The following is a 20,503-nucleotide window of genomic DNA, read 5'->3' as shown; positions in this document are numbered from 1 at the left end:
AACATCGCGTAGCACACGTGAGGTTCATAAGCCATTCATTGTTTGTTGTTGACCAAATTCGACACTCATTGACCGACAAAACAAAAACTCCTTGCTTGGTGTGCGAAAAAACGTCACCTGCTGAAGGGAGACCGACTTTCCGCCGAGTTGGGCCTCTCTTTACCTCTTCATCTCTGCCAAAACTGAAGCAAGCCTGCGCTGCAGCCTAACCAGCTTGAAAGTTGCTTAGGTCCTACACTCCACTGAAATGCAACTATTTTATTCACCGGTATGTCTTAATTCAATGTGCAAATGAGAATGTCCGAATAGTGATATTGAACTGAAAGTGTATAGAGATCGGCAACTTTGGAGCGTTTCGGCCTATATTCTTGGGAGCGCACACCTCGCCCTGTAGCGCATAGAATAAACATGGGTAACGTTCTGTATTACTAGACTCGCCGAGGAAGGACACCTGATTTCCAAAGCTGGCAAAATGTCAAACCCCCTGAACTTTTTGTCAATATTTAGAGAGCGTCGTTGCATATTAACTGGGCTGGCATAGTCTGTGCAACATCTGTTGGTGTCGGCCACCGTACCTTGTCAACCCACCCGCTTCTGCAGCCGGAATACCGCCGTTCCATTTGACACAATGTTCGGTGTCAAAACTCTCCGAACTGTCGGTCCAGCAGTGTGTAGACGTGGTGCCTCTGTGCTGTGGAAGCCAACTAGGACCCAGAGCCGAACCCAAAGCGCGGCGGCTGGACAGAGAGTGGACATCGGGGGGATCTACCCGCCAATAGCCACGCCGTTCACTCAGAAAGAGGACGTGGACTATCAGAAACTGGATGAAAACCTGCAGAAGTATGCAAAGATTCCTTTCAAAGGTAATTACAATTTATAAAGTATTTTCTGCAATGACTTTATCCTGGTTTATCATGGTTCAAGTCTTCTTTGCAAATCGAAATGAATTATGAAAATGAAGACATGATCAGAAGATCATACATGTAATTATTTTGTATGCATATTAGTCCATGTAGTCTAAAGATATTGCGTTTCCCGACGAAAGTGTCCTAACAGTAGCCTATAGCCTAATTGTCACAATTAAACCTATATATTGCGTTGAGAAGGTAGTACGGTGGTCGTGTAGGTGGCCTCGTGTTTGTCATATAGACGGTCAGTCAGTTCATTTGGTTAGGGGCCAGGCCCAGGGGCAAGGTCCCACAGAGGTGCACGTTTGCAGGCAAGGTACAATATATTAGTATAGTCCCCAGTGGAGGGTGTTTGGTGACCTCTGGCCGATTCCCACGGTCAGTCGCGTTTTCCTGTATACTGACGTTTCAGGGCTAGGCGCTGTTCTTTCACGACTTGGATCAAAGTTTATTTGTCACGTGCGCTGAATACAACAGGTGTAGGTAGACCTTACAGTGAAATGCTTACTTACAGGCTCTAACCAATATTGCGAAAAAGGTATGTGTGTGTGTGTAAGTAAAGAAATAAAACAACAGTACGAAGACATTTGAAAATAAAAGTAGCAAGGCGATATACAGACACCGGTTAGTCAGGCTGATTGAGGTAGTATGTACATGTAGATATGGTTAAAGTGACTATGCATATATGATGAACAGAGAGTAGCAGTAGCGTAAAAGAGGGATTGGGGGGAGGCACACAATGCAAAAGGGTCCAGTTAGCCATTTTATTACCTGTTCAGGAGTCTTATGGCTTGAAGGTAAAAACTGTTGAGAAGCATTTTTGTCCTAGACTTGGCACTCCGGTACCTCTTGCCATGCAATAGTAGAGATGGCAGGCAGCTTTGCCCCAGGGATGTACTGGGCCGTACACACAACTCACTGTAGTGCCTTGCAGCCGGAGGCCGAGCAATTGCCGTACCAGGCAGTGATGCTCGGCCTCTGACCGCAAGGCACTACAGAGGGTTGTGCGAACAGCCCAGTACATCACTGGGGCTTAGCTGCCTGACATCCACGACCTCTACACCAGGTGGTGTCAGAGGAAGGCCCTAAAAATGGTCAAAGCCCCTGGTCATAGACTGTTCTCCCTACTACCGCATGGCAAGTCTAGGACAAAAAGGCTTCTCGACAGTTTTCACCCCAGTTTTTACCCCCAAGCCATAAGATTGATTGGTGCAAACATGATGGTGTTCTGTGTTCCAGGTCTGGTGGTGCAGGGCTCTAATGGAGAGTACCCGTACCTGACGGAGGAGGAGAGGGTAGAGGTGGTGAGGAGGGTCAGACTGGCACTGCCCACAGACAAGCTGGTCATGGCAGGATCCGGATGTGAATGTAAGGCCCTGTGTGAGTGTGTGACAGAGAAGGAGACCATGTGACTCTCATTAATGTAACTGACCGATGACCACCTATAGGAACCATATGAAAGATGGCTACCAAATTTTACAGCCAAAATGTGTTCATGTGCGAAGTGTGAATACTGTGATTTTGACTATTTCAGGAGACACTTGACCTCTCATAGCCCAGCTATAGAGTTTTAATATCATGCGGTTTTATTGGCTGATAATGGTTGTCCAATAAACCCAATAACACAAACTTTTATTGGGCTGTATAGTCATTGCTACCACATCATGCCCCTGTAATGCACCAGTGTTAACTACTGAAAAGGATGGCCACTTTCCTATATTGTATAGGTTACAACATGACATTAACATGGTGCACTTAGCCTACCTAGAGATGTTACAACACAGTACATAGACAGTAATATAACATTTGAAATGTCTATGTTCTTTTAAAACTTTTAGAGCATAATGTTTCCCTCGTTTATTTCTATTCTATTATCTACTTCACTTGCTGTGGCACTGTAATGATATGTTTCCCATGCCAATAAAGCCCTTTAATGGACTTGAATAGTGTTGTAAACATGGATCTGAATAAATCTCTTTCTCTCTCCTTTTCTTTTCTCCCTTTTCTCTCTCTCTCCCATCTCGCTCTCTCCATCTTTATCCTTTCTTCTTTTTTCTGTCCCTCATTCCTTCTGATCCTCTCTCTCTCTCTCTCTCTCTCTCTCTCTCTCTCTCTCTCTCTCTCTCTCTCCATCTCTCTCTCTCTCTCTCTCTCTCTCTCTCTCTCCCATCTCGCTCTCTCCATCTTTATCCTTTCTTCTTTTTTCTGTCCCTCATTCCTTCTGATCTCCTCTCTCTCCCATCTCTCTCTCTCCCATCTCGCTCTCTCCATCTTTATCCTTTCTCTTTTTCTCTGTCCCATCTCTCTCTCCCATCTCTCTCTCCCTCTCTCTCTCCCATCTTTATCCTTCTTTTTTCTGTCCCTCATTCCTTCTGATCTCTCTCTCTCTCTCTCCATCTCTCTCTCTCTCTCCCATCTCGCTCTCTCCATCTTTATCCTTCTCTGTCCCCTCCCATCTCTCTCTCTCCCATCTCTCTCTCCCATCTCTCTCTCCCATCTCCCATCTCTCTCTCCCATCTCTCTCTCTCCCATCTCTCTCTCTCTCTCTCTCTCCCATCTCGCTCTCTCCGTCTTTATCCTTTCTTCTCCTTTCTGTCCCTCATTCCTTCTGATCCCTCCCTCGCTTTCCCCCCTCTCTCCCCTGTCCCCCCTCCCCCTCAGCCACCAAAGCTACGGTAGTGATGACAGAGAGGATGGCGGGGGCGGGGGCAGACCTGGTTCTCGTGGTAACGCCATGCTTCTACAAGGGCATGATGGACAGCAGGGCACTGGTTCACCACTTCACACAGGTCAGCTGATTTTTCTACTACTTCTTCTACTTCTACTACTTCTTCTACTACTACTTCTTCTACTTCTACTACTTCTTCTACTACTGCTACCTCTACTACTACTTCTTCTACTACTACTTCTACTACTTCTTCTACTTCTACTTCTTCTACTACTACTTATACTTCTTCTACTACTACTTATACTACTTCTACTACTACTTATACTTCGTCTACTACTACTTGTACTTCGTCTACTACTACTTGTACTTCGTCTACTACTACTTGTACTTCTACTACTACTTCTACTACTTCTACTACTACTTGTACTTCTACTACTACTTGTACTTCTTCTACTACTACTTCTACTACTTCTACTACTACTTCTACTACTTCTACTACTACTTGTACTTCTACTACTTCTTCTTCTCCTCTTCTTATTCTTCACACAAAACAGCTGTCCTCTCTAATAGAGGTCGACTGATTAATATGGCCGATTAATTAGGGCCGATTTCAAGTTTTCATAACAACCGGTGATCAGCATTATTGGACGCTGATTACATTGCATTCCACGGGGAAACTGTGTGGCAGGCTGACCACCTGTTACGCAAGTGCAGCAAGGAGCCAAGGTAAGTTACATAGCTAGCATTAAACTTATAAAAAACAATCAATCTTCACATAATCACTAGTTAACTACAGATGGTTGATGATATTACCAGGTTAACTAGCTTGTCCTGTGTTGCATATAATCAATGCGGTGCCTGTTAAATAAACATCGAATCACAGCCTACTTCACCAAACGGATGATGAATTAACAAAAGTGCATTTGCGGGAAAAAAGCACAATCGTTGCACGAATATACCTTAAACATCAATGCCTTTCTGCCACTTCTCTTGCGTTCATTGCACACAGAGTCAGGGTATATGCAGCAGTTTGGGCCGCTTGGCATGTCCTCAACTGGCAGCTTCATTAAAAAGTACCCGCAAAACACCAGTCTCAACGTCAACAGTGAAGAGGTGACTCTGGGATGCTGGCCTTCTAGGCAGAGTTGCAAAGAAAAAGCCATATCTCAGACTGGCGAAATAAAATAAAAGATTAAGATGGGCAAAATAACACAGACACTGGACAGAGGAACTCTGCCTAGAAGGCCAGCATCCCGGAGTCGCCTCTTCACTGTTGACATTGAGACAGTTGTTTTGCGGGTTCTTTTTAATGAAGCTGCCAGTTGAGGACTTGTGAGGCGTCTGTTTCTCAAACTAGACATTCTAATGTACTTGTCCTCTTGCTCAGTTGTGCACCGGGGCCTCCCACTCCTCTTTCTATTCTGGTTAGAGTCAGTTTGCGCTGTGAAGGGAGTGTGTAACGGCGTTCCTCATTTGTCGAAAGAGAGTCGGACCGAAATGCAGCGTGTTGGTTACTCATGTTTTTAATAGAACAAATGACGATACATGAAATAACAAAAACAACAAACGGAACGTGAAAAACCTATACAGCCTGTCTGGTGAACACTAACACAGAGACAGGAACAATCACCCACGAAATACAAAGTGAAACCCAGGCTACCTAAATACGGTTCCCAATCAGAGACAACGAGAATCACCTGACTCTGATTGAGAACCGCCTCAGGCAGCCAAACCTATGCAACACACACCCCTAATCAGCCACAATCCCAATAACTAAAAAACCCCACTAAGAATTACAACAAACAATAAACCCATGTCACACCCTGGCCTGACAAACTAATTAACTAAAACACAAAATACTAAGACCAAGGCGTGACAGAGTGGTACACCACGTTGTACGAGATCTTCAGTTTCTTGGGAATTTCTCACATGGAATGGGCTTCATTTCTCAGAACAAGAATAGACTGAAGAGTTTCAGAAGAAAGGTCTTTGTTTCTGGCCATTTTGAGCCTGTAATCGAACCCACAAATGCCGATGCTCCAGATTCTCAACTAGTCTAAAGAAGGCCAGTTTTATTGCTGCTTTAATCAGAACAACAGTTTTCATCTGTGCTAATATAATTGAAAAAGGGTTTTCTAATGCACAATTATCCTTTTAAAATGATAAACTTGGATTAGCTAACACAACATGCCACTGGAACACAGGAGTGATGGTTGCTGATAATGGGCCTCTGTACGCCTATGTAGATATTCCATAAAGCATCGGCCATTTCCAGCTACAATAGTCATTTACAACATTAACAATGTCTACACTGTATTTCTGATCAATTTGATGTTATGTTAATGGCTAAAAATGTGCTGTTCTTTCAATTAACAAGGACATTTCTAAGTGATCCCAAACTTTTGAACGGTAGTGTATAACATATGTCTTAATATTGTAATGAAACAGCTGGGAGCAGGTCTCGAACCCTCAACCTTCTAGCCAGAAGTCCAGTGCGCTATCGACTGTGCCGCAAATGCATGCTCCAGTGGCAGAGTCGATATCCGTGCTTATAAACCCAGGGTCATTACAAAATATACCACATGTCTTAATATATAATATATACCATATGTCTTAATATATATGTCTTAATATATAATATATGTCTTAATATATAATATATACCACATGCCTTAATATATAATATATACCACATGTCTTAATATATAATATATACCACATGTCTTAATATATAATATATACCATATGTCTTAATATATAATATATGTCTTAATATATAATATATACCACATGTCTTAATATATAATATATACCACATGTCTTAATATATAATATATACCACATGTCTTAATATATAATATATACCACATGTCTTAATATATAATATATACCACATGTCTTAATATATAATATATACCACATGTCTTAATATATACCACATGTCTTAATATATAATATATAATATATACCACATGTCTTAATATATAATATATACCACATGTCTTAATATATAACATATAATATATACCACATGTCTTAATATATAATATATACCACATGTCTTAATATATAATATATACCACATGTCTTAATATATAATATATACCACATGTCTTAATATATAATATATACCACATGTCTTAATATATAATATATGTCTTAATATATAATATATGTCTTAATATATAATATATGTCTTAATATATAATATATACCACAATATATAATATATACCACATGTCTTAATATATAATATATACCACATGCTTAATATGTAATAACCACATGCCTTAATATATAATATATACTACATGCCTTAATATATAATATATACCACATGTCTTAATATATAATATATACCACATGTCTTAATATATTAAATATACCATATGTCTTAATATATAATATGTCTTAATATATAATATATACACATGTCTTAATATATAATATATACCACATGTCATAATATATAATATATACCACATGTCATAATATATAATATATACCACATGTCATAATATATAATATATAGCACATGTTTAATATATAATATATACCACATGTCTTAATATATAATATATACCACATGGCTGGAGTTATAATATATAGCCACATGTCTTAATATATAATATATACCACATGTCTTAATATATAATATATACCACATGTCTTAATATTAATATATACCACATGTCTTAATGGATGATAATATATACAGGCATGTCTTAATATATAATATATGTCTTAATATATAATATATGTCTTAATATATAATATATACCACATGTCTTAATATATACCACATGTCTTAACATATAATATATACGACATGCCTTAATATATAATATATACCACGTCTTAATATATAACATATACCACATGTCTTAATATATAATATATACCACATGCCTTAATATATAATATATACCACATGTCTTAATATATACCACGTCTTAATATATAACATATAATATATACCACATGTCTTAATATATAATATATACCACATGCCTCAAATCCAACTGTTCCATTATTTGTCACATACACATGGTTAGCAGATGTTTGCTGAAGTCCACAAATGCTTGTGCTTCCAGTTCCGACAATGCAGTAATAACCAACAAGTAATCTAACTAACAATTCCAAAACTAATTTCTTACACTGTGTATAAGGGGAGAAAGAATATGTACATAAAGATATGAATGAGTGATGGTGCAGAGCAGCATAGGCAAGATACAGTAGATGGTATCGAGTACAGTATATACATATGAGATGAGTATGTAAACAAAGTGGCATAGTTAAAGTGGCTAGTGATACATGTATTACATAAGGATGCAGTAGATGATAGAGTACAGTATATACGTATACATATGAGATGATTAATGTAGGGTATGTAAATATTATATTAGGTAGCATTGTTTAAAGTGGCTAGTGATATATTTTACATCCTTTCCCATCAATTCCCATTATTGAAGTGGCTGGAGTTGAGTCAGTGTGTTGGCAGCAGCCACTCAATGTTAGTGGTTGCTGTTTAACAGTCTGATGGCCTTGAGATAGAAGCTGTTTTTCAGTCTCTCGGTCCCAGCTTTGATGCACCTGTACTGACCTCGCCTTCTGGATGATAGAAGGGGTGAACAGGCAGTGGCGGTGGGTGTTGTCCTTGATGATCTTTGTAGCCTTCCTGTAACATCGGGTGGTGTAGGTGTCCTGGAGGGCAGGTAGTTTGCCCCGGTGATACGTTGTGTCCATAACCTCACTACCCTCTGGAGAGCCTTACGGTTGTGGGCGGAGCAGTTGCCGTACCAGGCGGTGATACAGCCCGCCAGGATGCTCTCGATTGTGCATCTGTAGAAGTTTTGAGTGCTTTTGGTGACAAGCCGAATTTCTTCAGCCTCCTGAGGTTGAAGATGCGCTGCTGCACCTTCTTCACGATGCTGTCTGTGTGAGTGGACCAATTCAGTTTGTCTGTGATGTGTATGCCGAGGAACTTAAAACTTACTACCCTCTCCATTACTGTTCCATTGATGTGGATAGGGGGTGTTACCTCTGCTGTTTCCTGAAGTCCACAATCATCTCCTTAGTTTTGTTGACGTCTTGAGTGTGAGGTTATATGTCCTGACACCACATCCGAGGGCCCTCACCTCTTCCCTGTAGGCCAAATGCCTTAATTATGGTAATCAAGCCTACCACTGTTGTGTCGTCTGCAAACTTGATGATTGAGTTGGAGGCGTGCTTGCCGCGCAGTCGTGGGTGAACAAGGATATACAGGAGAGGGCTCAGAACGCTTAATATATGGGGCCCCAGTGTTGAGGATCAGCGGGGTGGAGATGTTGTTGCCTACCCTCACCACCTGCCCTTAAGGAAATCCAGTACCCAGTTGCACATATATAATATAGACCCAGGGTCTCGAGCTTGATGACGAGCTTGGAGGGTACTATGGTGTTAAATGCCGAGCTATAGTCGATGAACAGCATTCTCACATAGGTATTCCACTTGTCCAGATGGGTTAGGGCAGTGTGCAGTGTGGTTGAGATTATATAATCTGTGGACCTATTTGGGCGTTAAGCAAATATGGAGTGGGTCAAGGGTGTCAGGTAGGGTGGAGGTGATATGGCCTTAATATACTAGTATCTCAAAGCACTTCATGATGACGGAAGTGAGTGCTACGGGGCCTTAGTCATATAATATATACCACATGCCTTAACATATTATATGGGAACAGCCTTAACAATGGTGGCCATGCCTTGAAGCATGTGGGAACAGTAGACTGGTATAGGGATTGATTGAATATGTCCATAAACACACCAGCCAGCTAATATATACCACATGCTCTGAGGGCGCATGGCTGGGGATATAATCTGGGCCTGCAGCCTAATATAGGGTTAACACGTTTAAATGTTTTAACCACCTCGGCTGCAGTGAAGGAGAGACCGCATGTTTCAGTTGCAGGCCGTGTCAGTGGCACTGTATTGTCCTTAATATGTAATATATACCACATGCCTTAATATATAATATATACCACATGTCTTAATATATAATATATACCACATGCCTTAATATATAATATATACCACATGCCTTAATATATAATATATACCACATGTCTTAATATATAATATATACCACATGCCTTAATATATAATATATACCACATGCCTTAATATATAATATATACCACATGCCTTAATATATAATATATACCACATGCCTTAATATATAATATATACCACATGTCATAATATATATGTCATAGTTCTGTTCTGAACCCATGCAGTCTGTACCATAGAAATAGAATTCAATAGATACATAATTATTCTGACTCTATGGCCTGTGCCGGGGGTTGTTTGGTCCCGGTGTTGTCTCTCTGTCCCCCCCTGCAGGTGGCAGACTGTAGTCCAGTACCAGTAGTTCTGTACAGTGTCCCGGCTAACACAGGTCTTGACCTCCCTGTTGATGCTGTGGTGAGACTGGCCCAACACCCTAACATACTGGGACTCAAGGACAGCGGAGGAGACGTGAGTCCTCACACACACACACACACACGATTGATTGATTTGATTGATTGATGGATCAGTTACCGACCGTGCTGACTTGTTGCAAGTGATTTGACTGACTGATGGTTGCTCAGACTTCCCCTGTGGGTTTTCCCACTGTGTGTGTGGGTGTCGTTCACGTTTTTCTATCCTTTGAACATCGCAGCATTTCAGGTTTATTTGGAAACGGTGGTTCATGTCTTGACTGACATGAGAATAAAACAAAAACAGAGAGGGATGAATATTGCATAGAAAACTCCCTTCATCTCCTCTTTTGAAGTATCTCTTCTCACCTGTCAAAACCCTCGTTCCTCGTTCCATTCTCTCTCTCTCTCTGTTTATTTTTCAGTCGTTAGCGATGAGAGTTGTTTGGTACTACTGGCCTACTGCTCCTCCTTTCAACAGTCCTCATCCTGACAGCAGGGAGGAGGGATGGGGAGAACATGCTGTCGGCATCCCAAATGCTAACCTATTCCCTATATAGTGCACTACAGTTGACCAGGGCCCGTAGGGACGCATCCCACTGTGTTTCTCTCCTTTTACATCCCTGGGTTTTTCTCCTGTCGTTCCTCAGATCACCAGGATCGCTCTGATCGTTCACAAAACGAAGCCACAGGATTTTCAGGTTCTGGCGGGTTCCGCTGGGTTCCTTATGGCGGCGTATTCCGTGGGTAAGAACTTAGAACCTGACACACAGACCCTATAGCTTAGAATCTAGAACCTACGACATAGAATGTAGAATTTAAGAACCACAAACGTAGAACCTAGAACTTGGAACTGACATTGACCATCTCAATTCCCTTTCTGGTAATCACGTAGCGTTACATCACAGGGTGTAGGGTACTAAACATCACTTCTCTCCTACGCTAGCTAGAACCAACCCACTTTGTACTGCAGATAGGTATGACTATGTGAAAACCTTAGGGGATAGAGATAATAGAGTATGTAGAGTATGAACCTCCGACTAATGAATCGGTCTCTTTGTCAGATTATAATGTCTCAGTATTATACAGTATCTGTCCTACAGAGCTGTCTCTCTCTCTCTCTGTCTGTCTCTCTCTGTCTCTCTCTCTGTCTCTCTGTCTCTCTCTCTGTCTCTGTCTCTGTCTGTCTGTCTGTCTGTCTGTCTCTGTCTGTCTGTCTCTGTCTGTCTGTCTCTGTCTGTCTTTCTCTGTCTGTCTCTGTCTGTCTGTGTCTGTCTCTCTCTGTCTGTCTCTCAATTCAATTCAATTCAAGGGCTTTATTGGCATGGGAAACATGTGTTAACATTGCCAAAGCAAGTAAGGTAGATAATATATAAAGTGAAATAAACAATAAAAATTAACACATACAGAAGTTTCAAAACAATAAAGACATTACAAATGTCATATTATATATATATATATATACAGTGTTTTAACAATGTACAAATGGTAAAGGACACAAGATAAAATAAATAAGCATAGATATGGGTTGTATTTACAATGGTGCGTGTTCTTCACTGGTTGCCCTTTTCTCGTGGCAACAGGTCACAAATCTTGCTGCTCTGATGGCACACTGGAATTTCACCCAGTAGATATGGGAGTTTTTCAAAATTGGATTTGTTTTCGAATTCTTTGTGGATCTATGTAATCTGAGGGAAATATGTCTCTCTAATATGGTCATACATTGGGCAGGAGGTTAGGAAGTGCAGCTCAGTTTCCACCTCATTTTGTGGGCAGTGAGCACATAGCCTGTCTTCTCTTGAGAGCCATGTCTGCCTACGGCGGCCTTTCTCAATAGCAAGACTATGCTCGCTGAGTCTGTACATAGTCAAAGCTTTCCTTAATTTTGGGTCAGTCACAGTGATCAGGTATTCTGCCGCTGTGTACTCTCTGTTTAGGGCCAAATAGCATTCTAGTTTGCTCTGTTTTTTTGTTCATTCTTTCCAATGTGTCAAGTAATTATCTTTTTGTTTTCTCATGATTTGGTTGGGTCTAATTGTGCTGCTGTCCTGGGGCTCTGTAGGGTGTGTTTGTGTTTGTGAACAGAGCCCCAGGACCAGCTTGCTTAGGGGACTCTTCTCCAGGTTCATCTCTCTGTAGGTGATGGCTTTGTTGTGGAAGGTTTGGGAATCGCTTCCTTTTAGGTGGTTATAGAATTTAACGGCTCTTTTCTGGATTTTGATAATTAGTGGGTATCGGCCTAATTCTGCTTTGCATGCATTATTTGGTGTTCTACGTTGTACACGGAGGATATTTTTGCAGAATTCTGCTGGCAGAGTCTCAATTTGGTGTTTGTCCCATTTTGTGAAGTCTTGGTTGGTGAGCGGACCCCAGACCTCACAACCATAAAGGGCAATGGGCTCTATGACTGATTCAAGTATTTTTAGCCAAATCCTAATTGGTATGTTGAAATTTATGTTCCTTTTGATGGCATAGAATGCCCTTCTTGCCTTGTCTCTCAGTTCGTTCACAGCTTTGTGGAAGTTACCTGTGGCGCTGATGTTAAGGCCAAGGTATGTGTAGTTTTTTGTGTGCTCTAGGACAACAGTCTAGATGGAATTTGTATTTGTGGTCCTGGTGACTGGACCTTTTTTGGAACACCATTATTTTGGTCTTACTGAGATTTACTGTCAGGGCCCAGGTCTGACAGAATCTGTGCATAAGATCTAGGTGCTGCTGTAGGCCCTCCTTGGTTGGTGACAGAAGCACCAGATCATCAGCAAACAGCAGACATTTGACTTCGGATTCTAGTAGGGTGAGGCTGGGTGCTGCAGACTTTTATAGTGCCCGCGCCAATTCGTTAATATATATGTTGAAGAGGGTGGGGCTTAAGCTGCATCCCTGTCTAACCCCACGACCCTGTGTGAAGAAATGTGTGTGTTTTTTGCCAATTTTAACAGCACACTTGTTGTTTGTGTACATGGATTTTATAATGTTGTATGTTTTACCCCCAACACCACTTTCTATCAGTTTGTATAGCAGACCCTCATGCCAAATTGAGTCGAAGGCTTTTTTGAAATCAACAAAGCATGAGAAGACTTTGCCTTTGTTTTGGTTTGTTTGGTTGTCAATTAGGGTGTGCAGGGTGAATACCTGGTCTGTTGTACGGTAATTTAAAAAAGCCAATTTGACATTCGCTCAGTACATTTTTTTCATTGTGGAAGTGCACGAGTATGTATGTGTCTCTCTCTCTCTGTCTCTCTATGTATCTCTCTCTGTGTCTCTCTCTGTGTCAGTAATATAGATTATTTTATTTAACTAGGTAGGTCAGTTAAGAACAAATTCTTATTTACAATGACCTACCAAAAGGCCTCCTGTGGGCACAGGGGGCTGGGATTTACATTTTTTAAATAAATTAAATAAAAATATAGGACAAAACACACATCCCGACAAAAGAGACAACACAACACTACATAAAGACAGACCTAAGACAACAACACATGACAACACAGTATGGTACCAATACAACATGGCAGCAGCACAAAACGGTGTACAAACATTGGTCAGTCAACAGCACAAAGGGCAAGAAGGTTGAGACAACAATTCATCACACAAAGCAGCTGTAACTGTCAGTAAGAGTGTCCATGATTGAGTCTCTGAATGAAGAGATTGAGATAAAACTGTCCAGTTTGAGTGTGTGTTGCAGCTCGTTCCAGTCGCTAGCTGCAGCAAACTGAAAAGAGGAGTGACCCAGGGATGTGTGTGCTTTGGGGACCTTTAACAGAATGTGACTGGCAGAACGGGTGTTGTATGTGGAGGATGAGGGCTGCAGTAGATATCTCAGATAGGGGGGAGTGAGGCCTAAGAGGGTTTTATAAATAAGCATTGACCAGTGGGTCTTGAGACGGGTATACAGAGATGATGAGTTTACAGCGGGGGAATAGAGTACAGTGATGTGTCCTATAAGGAGCAGTAATATAGTACAGAGTAGTGATGTGTCCTATAAGGAGCAGTAATATATAGTACAGAGTAGTGATGTGTCCTATAAGGAGCAGTAATATAGTAGAGTGTAGTGATGTGTCCTATAAGGAGCAGTAAGATAGTACAGAGTGTAGTGATGTGTCCTATAAGGAGCAGTAATAGAGTACAGTGATGTGTCCTATAAGGAGCAGTAATATAGTACAGTGATGTGTCCTATAAGGAGCAGTAATATAGTACAGAGTGTAGTGATGTCCTATAAGGAGCAGTAATATAGTACAGAGTGTAGTGATGTGTCCTATAAGGAGCAGTAATATAGTACAGAGTGTAGTGATGTGTCCTATAAGGAGCAGTAATATAGTACAGAGTGTAGTGATGTGTCCTATAAGGAGCAGTAATATAGTACAGAGTGTAGTGATGTGTCCTATAAGGAGCAGTAATATAGTAGAGTGTAGTGATGTGTCCTATAAGGAGCAGTAAGATAGTACAGAGTGTAGTGATGTGTCCTATAAGGAGCAGTAATAGAGTACAGTGATGTGTCCTATAAGGAGCAGTAATATAGTACAGTGATGTGTCCTATAAGGAGCAGTAATATAGTACAGAGTGTAGTGATGTCCTATAAGGAGCAGTAATATAGTACAGAGTGTAGTGATGTGTCCTATAAGGAGCAGTAATATAGTACAGAGTGTAGTGATGTGTCCTATAAGGAGCAGTAATATAGTACAGAGTGTAGTGATGTGTCCTATAAGGAGCAGTAATATAGTACAGAGTGTAGTGATGTGTCCTATAAGGAGCAGTAATATAGTACAGAGTGTAGTGATGTGTCCTATAAGGAGCAGTAATATAGTACAGAGTGTAGTGATGTGTCCTATAAGGAGCAGTAATATAGTACAGAGTGTAGTGATGTGTCCTATAAGGAGCAGTAATATAGTACAGAGTGTAGTGATGTGTCCTATAAGGAGCAGTAATATAGTACAGAGTGTAGTGATGTGTCCTATAAGGAGCAGTAATATAGTACAGAGTGTAGTGATGTGTCCTATAAGGAGCAGTAATATAGTACAGTGATGTGTCCTATAAGGAGCAGTAATATAGTACAGAGTGTAGTGATGTGTCCTATAAGGAGCAGTAATATAGTACAGTGATGTGTCCTATAAGGAGCAGTAATATAGTACAGTGATGTGTCCTATAAGGAGCAGTAATATAGTACAGTGATGTGTCCTATAAGGAGCAGTAATATAGTACAGTGATGTGTCCTATAAGGAGCAGTAATATAGTACAGAGTGTAGTGATGTGTCCTATAAGGAGCAGTAATATAGTACAGTGATGTGTCCTATAAGGAGCAGTAATATAGTACAGTGATGTGTCCTATAAGGAGCAGTAATATAGTACAGAGTGTAGTGATGTGTCCTATAAGGAGCAGTAATATAGTACAGTGATGTGTCCTATAAGGAGCAGTAATATAGTACAGTGATGTGTCCTATAAGGAGCAGTAATATAGTACAGTGATGTGTCCTATAAGGAGCAGTAATATAGTACAGAGTGTAGTGATGTGTCCTATAAGGAGCAGTAATATAGTACAGTGATGTGTCCTATAAGGAGCAGTAATATAGTACAGTGATGTGTCCTATAAGGAGCAGTAATATAGTACAGTGATGTGTCCTATAAGGAGCAGTAATATAGTACAGTGATGTGTCCTATAAGGAGCAGTAATATAGTACAGAGTGTAGTGATGTCCTATAAGGAGCAGTAATATAGTACAGAGTGTAGTGATGTGTCCTATAAGGAGCAGTAATATAGTACAGAGTGTAGTGATGTGTCCTATAAGGAGCAGTAATATAGTACAGAGTGTAGTGATGTGTCCTATAAGGAGCAGTAATATAGTACAGAGTGTAGTGATGTGTCCTATAAGGAGCAGTAATATAGTACAGTGATGTGTCCTATAAGGAGCAGTAATATAGTACAGTGATGTGTCCTATAAGGAGCAGTAATATAGTACAGTGATGTGTCCTATAAGGAGCAGTAATATAGTACAGTGATGTGTCCTATAAGGAGCAGTAATATAGTACAGTGATGTGTCCTATAAGGAGCAGTAATATAGTACAGTGATGTGTCCTATAAGGAGCAGTAATATAGTACAGTGATGTGTCCTATAAGGAGCAGTAATATAGTACAGTGATGTGTCCTATAAGGAGCAGTAATATAGTACAGTGATGTGTCCTATAAGGAGCAGTAATATAGTACAGTGATGTGTCCTATAAGGAGCAGTAATATAGTACAGTGATGTGTCCTATAAGGAGCAGTAATATAGTACAGTGATGTGTCCTATAAGGAGCAGTAATATAGTACAGTGATGTGTCCTATAAGGAGCAGTAATATAGTACAGTGATGTGTCCTATAAGGAGCAGTAATATAGTACAGTGATGTGTCCTATAAGGAGCAGTAATATAGTACAGTGATGTGTCCTATAAGGAGCAGTAATATAGTACAGAGTGTAGTGATGTGTCCTATAAGGAGCAGTAATATAGTACAGAGTGTAGTGATGTGTCCTATAAGGAGCAGTAATATAGTACAGAGTGTAGTGATGTGTCCTATAAGGAGCAGTAATATAGTACAGAGTGTAGTGATGTGTCCTATAAGGAGCAGTAATATAGTACAGTGATGTGTCCTATAAGGAGCAGTAATATAGTACAGTGATGTGTCCTATAAGGAGCAGTAATATAGTACAGTGATGTGTCCTATAAGGAGCAGTAATATAGTACAGTGATGTGTCCTATAAGGAGCAGTAATATAGTACAGTGATGTGTCCTATAAGGAGCAGTAATATAGTACAGTGATGTGTCCTATAAGGAGCAGTAATATAGTACAGTGATGTGTCCTATAAGGAGCAGTAATATAGTACAGTGATGTGTCCTATAAGGAGCAGTAATATAGTACAGTGATGTGTCCTATAAGGAGCAGTAATATAGTACAGTGATGTGTCCTATAAGGAGCAGTAATATAGTACAGTGATGTGTCCTATAAGGAGCAGTAATATAGTACAGTGATGTGTCCTATAAGGAGCAGTAATATAGTACAGTGATGTGTCCTATAAGGAGCAGTAATATAGTACAGTGATGTGTCCTATAAGGAGCAGTAATATAGTACAGTGATGTGTCCTATAAGGAGCAGTAATATAGTACAGTGATGTGTCCTATAAGGAGCAGTAATATAGTACAGTGATGTGTCCTATAAGGAGCAGTAATATAGTACAGTGATGTGTCCTATAAGGAGCAGTTATAGTACAGTGATGTGTCCTATAGGAGCAGTAATATAGTACAGTGATGTGTCCTATAAGGAGCAGTAATATAGTACAGTGATGTGTCCTATAAGGAGCAGTAATATAGTACAGTGATGTGTCCTATAAGGAGCAGTAATATAGTACAGTGATGTGTCCTATAAGGAGCAGTAATATAGTACAGAGTGTAGTGATGTGTCCTATAAGGAGCAGTAATATAGTACAGTGATGTGTCCTATAAGGAGCAGTAATATAGTACAGTGATGTGTCCTATAAGGAGCAGTAATATAGATGATCTGCAGAGAGGAGCAGCTCAAGTACAGGATGACTAATATTATGTGACTGGGATCTGGTGGGTGTGTCTGTATTGTGTGTCTGTACTTTGTGGATGTGTCTGTATTGTGTGTCTGTACTGTATGTATGTACTGTGTGGGTGTGTCTGTATTGTGTGTCTGTACTGTGTGTCTGTACTGTGTGGGCGTGTCTGTATTGTGTGTCTGTACTGTGTGGGTGTGTCTGTATTGTGTGTATGTACTGTGGTTGGTGTGTCTGTATTGTGTGTCTGTACTGTATTTATGTACTGTGTGGGTGTGTCTGTATTGTGTGTCTGTACTGTATGTATGTACTGTGTGGGTGTGTGTGCACCGTGTGTCTGTACTGTGTGGGTGTGTCTGTACTGCATGTGTGTACAGTACGTATTGTGTGTATGTGTTATCTGGTGTGTGTGTCTGCGTTGTTGAGATCCAGAGCTCGTTCATCTACCTCAGGATGCTGAAAGAAGGGGTGTGTCATATGGCTGTCAATCAAAACGCATATTTGAGGAAATTATAACGGATGTCAGTCACACACACACACACACACACACACACACACACACACACACACCACAACGGTCCAGGGCCCAACTGCCAATCATTACAGTTAGATATGCTTCCATAACCTGTCAAATTGTAGGAATATGAAGGAGCAGGTCACGTGTGAGTGTTAAAGCTGTGTTTCAGATCAATAATACTGACTAGTAGTCCCTTTAAAAGGACCCAGCTAATACTGTGTGTGTGTGTGTGTGTGTGTGTGTGTTGCAGGTTGTGTGGGCGGTGTGTGTGCGCTTGCCAACGTGCTGGGGCGTGAGGTGTGTGAGCTGGAGCAGCTGTGTGTGTCGGGACGGTGGGAAGAAGCCAGTGTTCTGCAGCAGCGCCTCATAGAGCCCAACACTGCTGTAAGTCAAGCTACATAAACCCTATGTAACCCTACATAAGAGTTGACATAGAGCCCAACACTGCTGTAAGTCAAGCTACATAAACCCTATACAACCCTACATAAGAGTTGACATAGAGCACAACACTGCTGTAAGTCAAGCTACATAAACCATATGTAACCCTACATAAGAGTTGACATAGAGCCCAACACTTCTGTAAGTCAAGCTACATAAACCCTATGCAACCCTACATAAGAGTTGACATAGAGCCCAACACTGCTGTAAGTCAAGCTACATAAACCCTATGTAACCCTACATAAGAGTTGACATAGAGCCCAACACTGCTGTAAGTCAAGCTACATAAACCCTATGCAACCCTACATAAGAGTTGACATAGAGCCCAACACTGCTGTAAGTCAAGCTACATAAACCCTATGTAACCCTACATAAGAGTTGACATAGAGCCCAACACTGCTGTAAGTCAAGCTACATAAACCCTATGTAACCCTACATAAGAGTTGACATAGAGCCCAACACTGCTGTAAGTCAAGCTACATAAACCCTATGTAACCCTGCACAAGAGTTGACATAGAGTCCAGCACAGCTTTGAGTGAACCTACATAGCCCTAAATAACCCCCCATCCACTCCACTCTTTGTTGCTAGGTGACCAGGAAGTTTGGCGTTCCCGCTCTCAAGCAGGCGATGGAGTGGTTTGGTTACCACGGTGGCACCTGTCGCTCTCCTCTTCAACCGCTCTCAGAGGCCGAATCACAGCAGCTTAGACTGGACTTCTCCACCAACGGCTGGCTCTGAAGGGGACAGGGGGCGGGACTGAGTAGAAGACAGGGGACTGGGCCTGCTCCAGGTTGAAGTTGGCATCATAGAATAGAATGCGTAGAACATTATGGCATCATTGACTTGAATGTGGATTTCCTTTCTACTCATTCTAATAATATGGTTGTCTCTAACCACAGATCTAGGATCAGGTGACTCTACACCCAGCCCTAACCTTAATCATTCGGGAGTTGAGTAAAGATGTGACCCTGTATCAGTTGTTAGGGGCAACATCAACCTACTGTGACTGTTTCATACATGCATAGCTTCCTTCCCTTCCTGGCCTTAAATCTAAGAGGACTTGATAGTTGAAAGCAATAACCAATCCAGTCCTTAAACCTATCAGTGGTCTTGCTGCCTTGCTATATAGGAGGCCGTTGTGAGGGTGTTGTGTGTTAGAGACATGTCAACACTGTAGGACGACCCCAAGACCTCCCACCTGTTATGGCCATAGGGGTTTTGAATGTGTCCCACATCACACCCTATTCACTACATAGAGTGCACTGCGGTTGACCAGAGCCCTATGGGTCCTGGTTAAATAGTAGTGCACTGTATAGGGGAATGGGTTGCCATTTTGGGACGCACACTTTGACATGAATTAACTACAGCAGGAAATAAAGACATGTAAGGAATCAGTGTTTATATTCCCAAAGGATGTTTTTCAAATAAAGAGAAAGACCACCTGCCCAGCAACCGGCACTTACCTTTGTCCTGCTATTTCTGTTGAAACAAGATGAGCTCGTTCCATATTCTATAGCTAAACTAGATCTATAGGTAACATTCCACAGAGCCAGGTGTAATGTCACTGTCCTGCACTAACCTAGATCTATAGGTAACATTCCACAGAGCCAGGTGTAATGTCACTGTCCTGCACTAACCTAGATCTATAGGTAACATTCCACAGAGCCAGGTGTAATGTCACTGTCCTGCACTAACCTAGATCTATAGGTAACATTCCACAGAGCCAGGTGTAATGTCACTGTCCTGCACTAACCTAGATCTATAGGTAACATTCCACAGAGCCAGGTGTAATGTCACTGTCCTGCACTAACCTAGATCTATAGGTAACATCCCACAGAGCCAGGTGTAATGTCACTGTCCTGCACTAACCTAGATCTATAGGTAACATTCCACAGAGCCAGGTGTAATGTCACTGTCCTGCACTAACCTAGATCTATAGGTAACATTCCACAGAGCCAGGTGTAATGTCAC

The 20,503-nt window shown here is 41.1% G+C and overlaps 1 protein-coding gene across 1 annotated transcript; it reads left to right on the top strand.

Moving 5' to 3' along the window:
• Positions 1-130: 130 nt before the first annotated feature.
• Positions 131-19,983, top strand: LOC135530601 (4-hydroxy-2-oxoglutarate aldolase, mitochondrial-like). The gene is made up of 7 exons (XM_064958900.1): positions 131-863; positions 2,148-2,276; positions 3,570-3,697; positions 9,954-10,088; positions 10,681-10,777; positions 18,344-18,477; positions 19,121-19,983. Exons 1-7 carry the CDS (start codon positions 629-631, stop codon positions 19,268-19,270), a joined length of 1,008 nt encoding a protein of 335 aa, XP_064814972.1. The 5' UTR covers positions 131-628; the 3' UTR covers positions 19,271-19,983.
• Positions 19,984-20,503: the final 520 nt, after the last annotated feature.

Source organism: Oncorhynchus masou, unplaced genomic scaffold (genome assembly GCF_036934945.1).
Source record: "Oncorhynchus masou masou isolate Uvic2021 unplaced genomic scaffold, UVic_Omas_1.1 unplaced_scaffold_1391, whole genome shotgun sequence".
NCBI classification, from domain to species: domain Eukaryota; kingdom Metazoa; phylum Chordata; class Actinopteri; order Salmoniformes; family Salmonidae; genus Oncorhynchus; species Oncorhynchus masou.
This window is presented reverse-complemented; position numbering and strand designations above follow the sequence as displayed.

Excerpts from the sequence above, each read along its gene's own strand:
- LOC135530601 (XM_064958900.1), top strand. The coding sequence starts at position 629 with ATGTTCGGTGTCAAAACTCTCCGAACTGTCGGTCCAGCAGTGTGTAGA. Across the intron at positions 864-2,147 it reads TGCAAAGATTCCTTTCAAAG|GTCTGGTGGTGCAGGGCTCT; the intron begins GTAATTACAATT and ends TCTGTGTTCCAG. Across the intron at positions 18,478-19,120 it reads TCATAGAGCCCAACACTGCT|GTGACCAGGAAGTTTGGCGT; the intron begins GTAAGTCAAGCT and ends CTTTGTTGCTAG.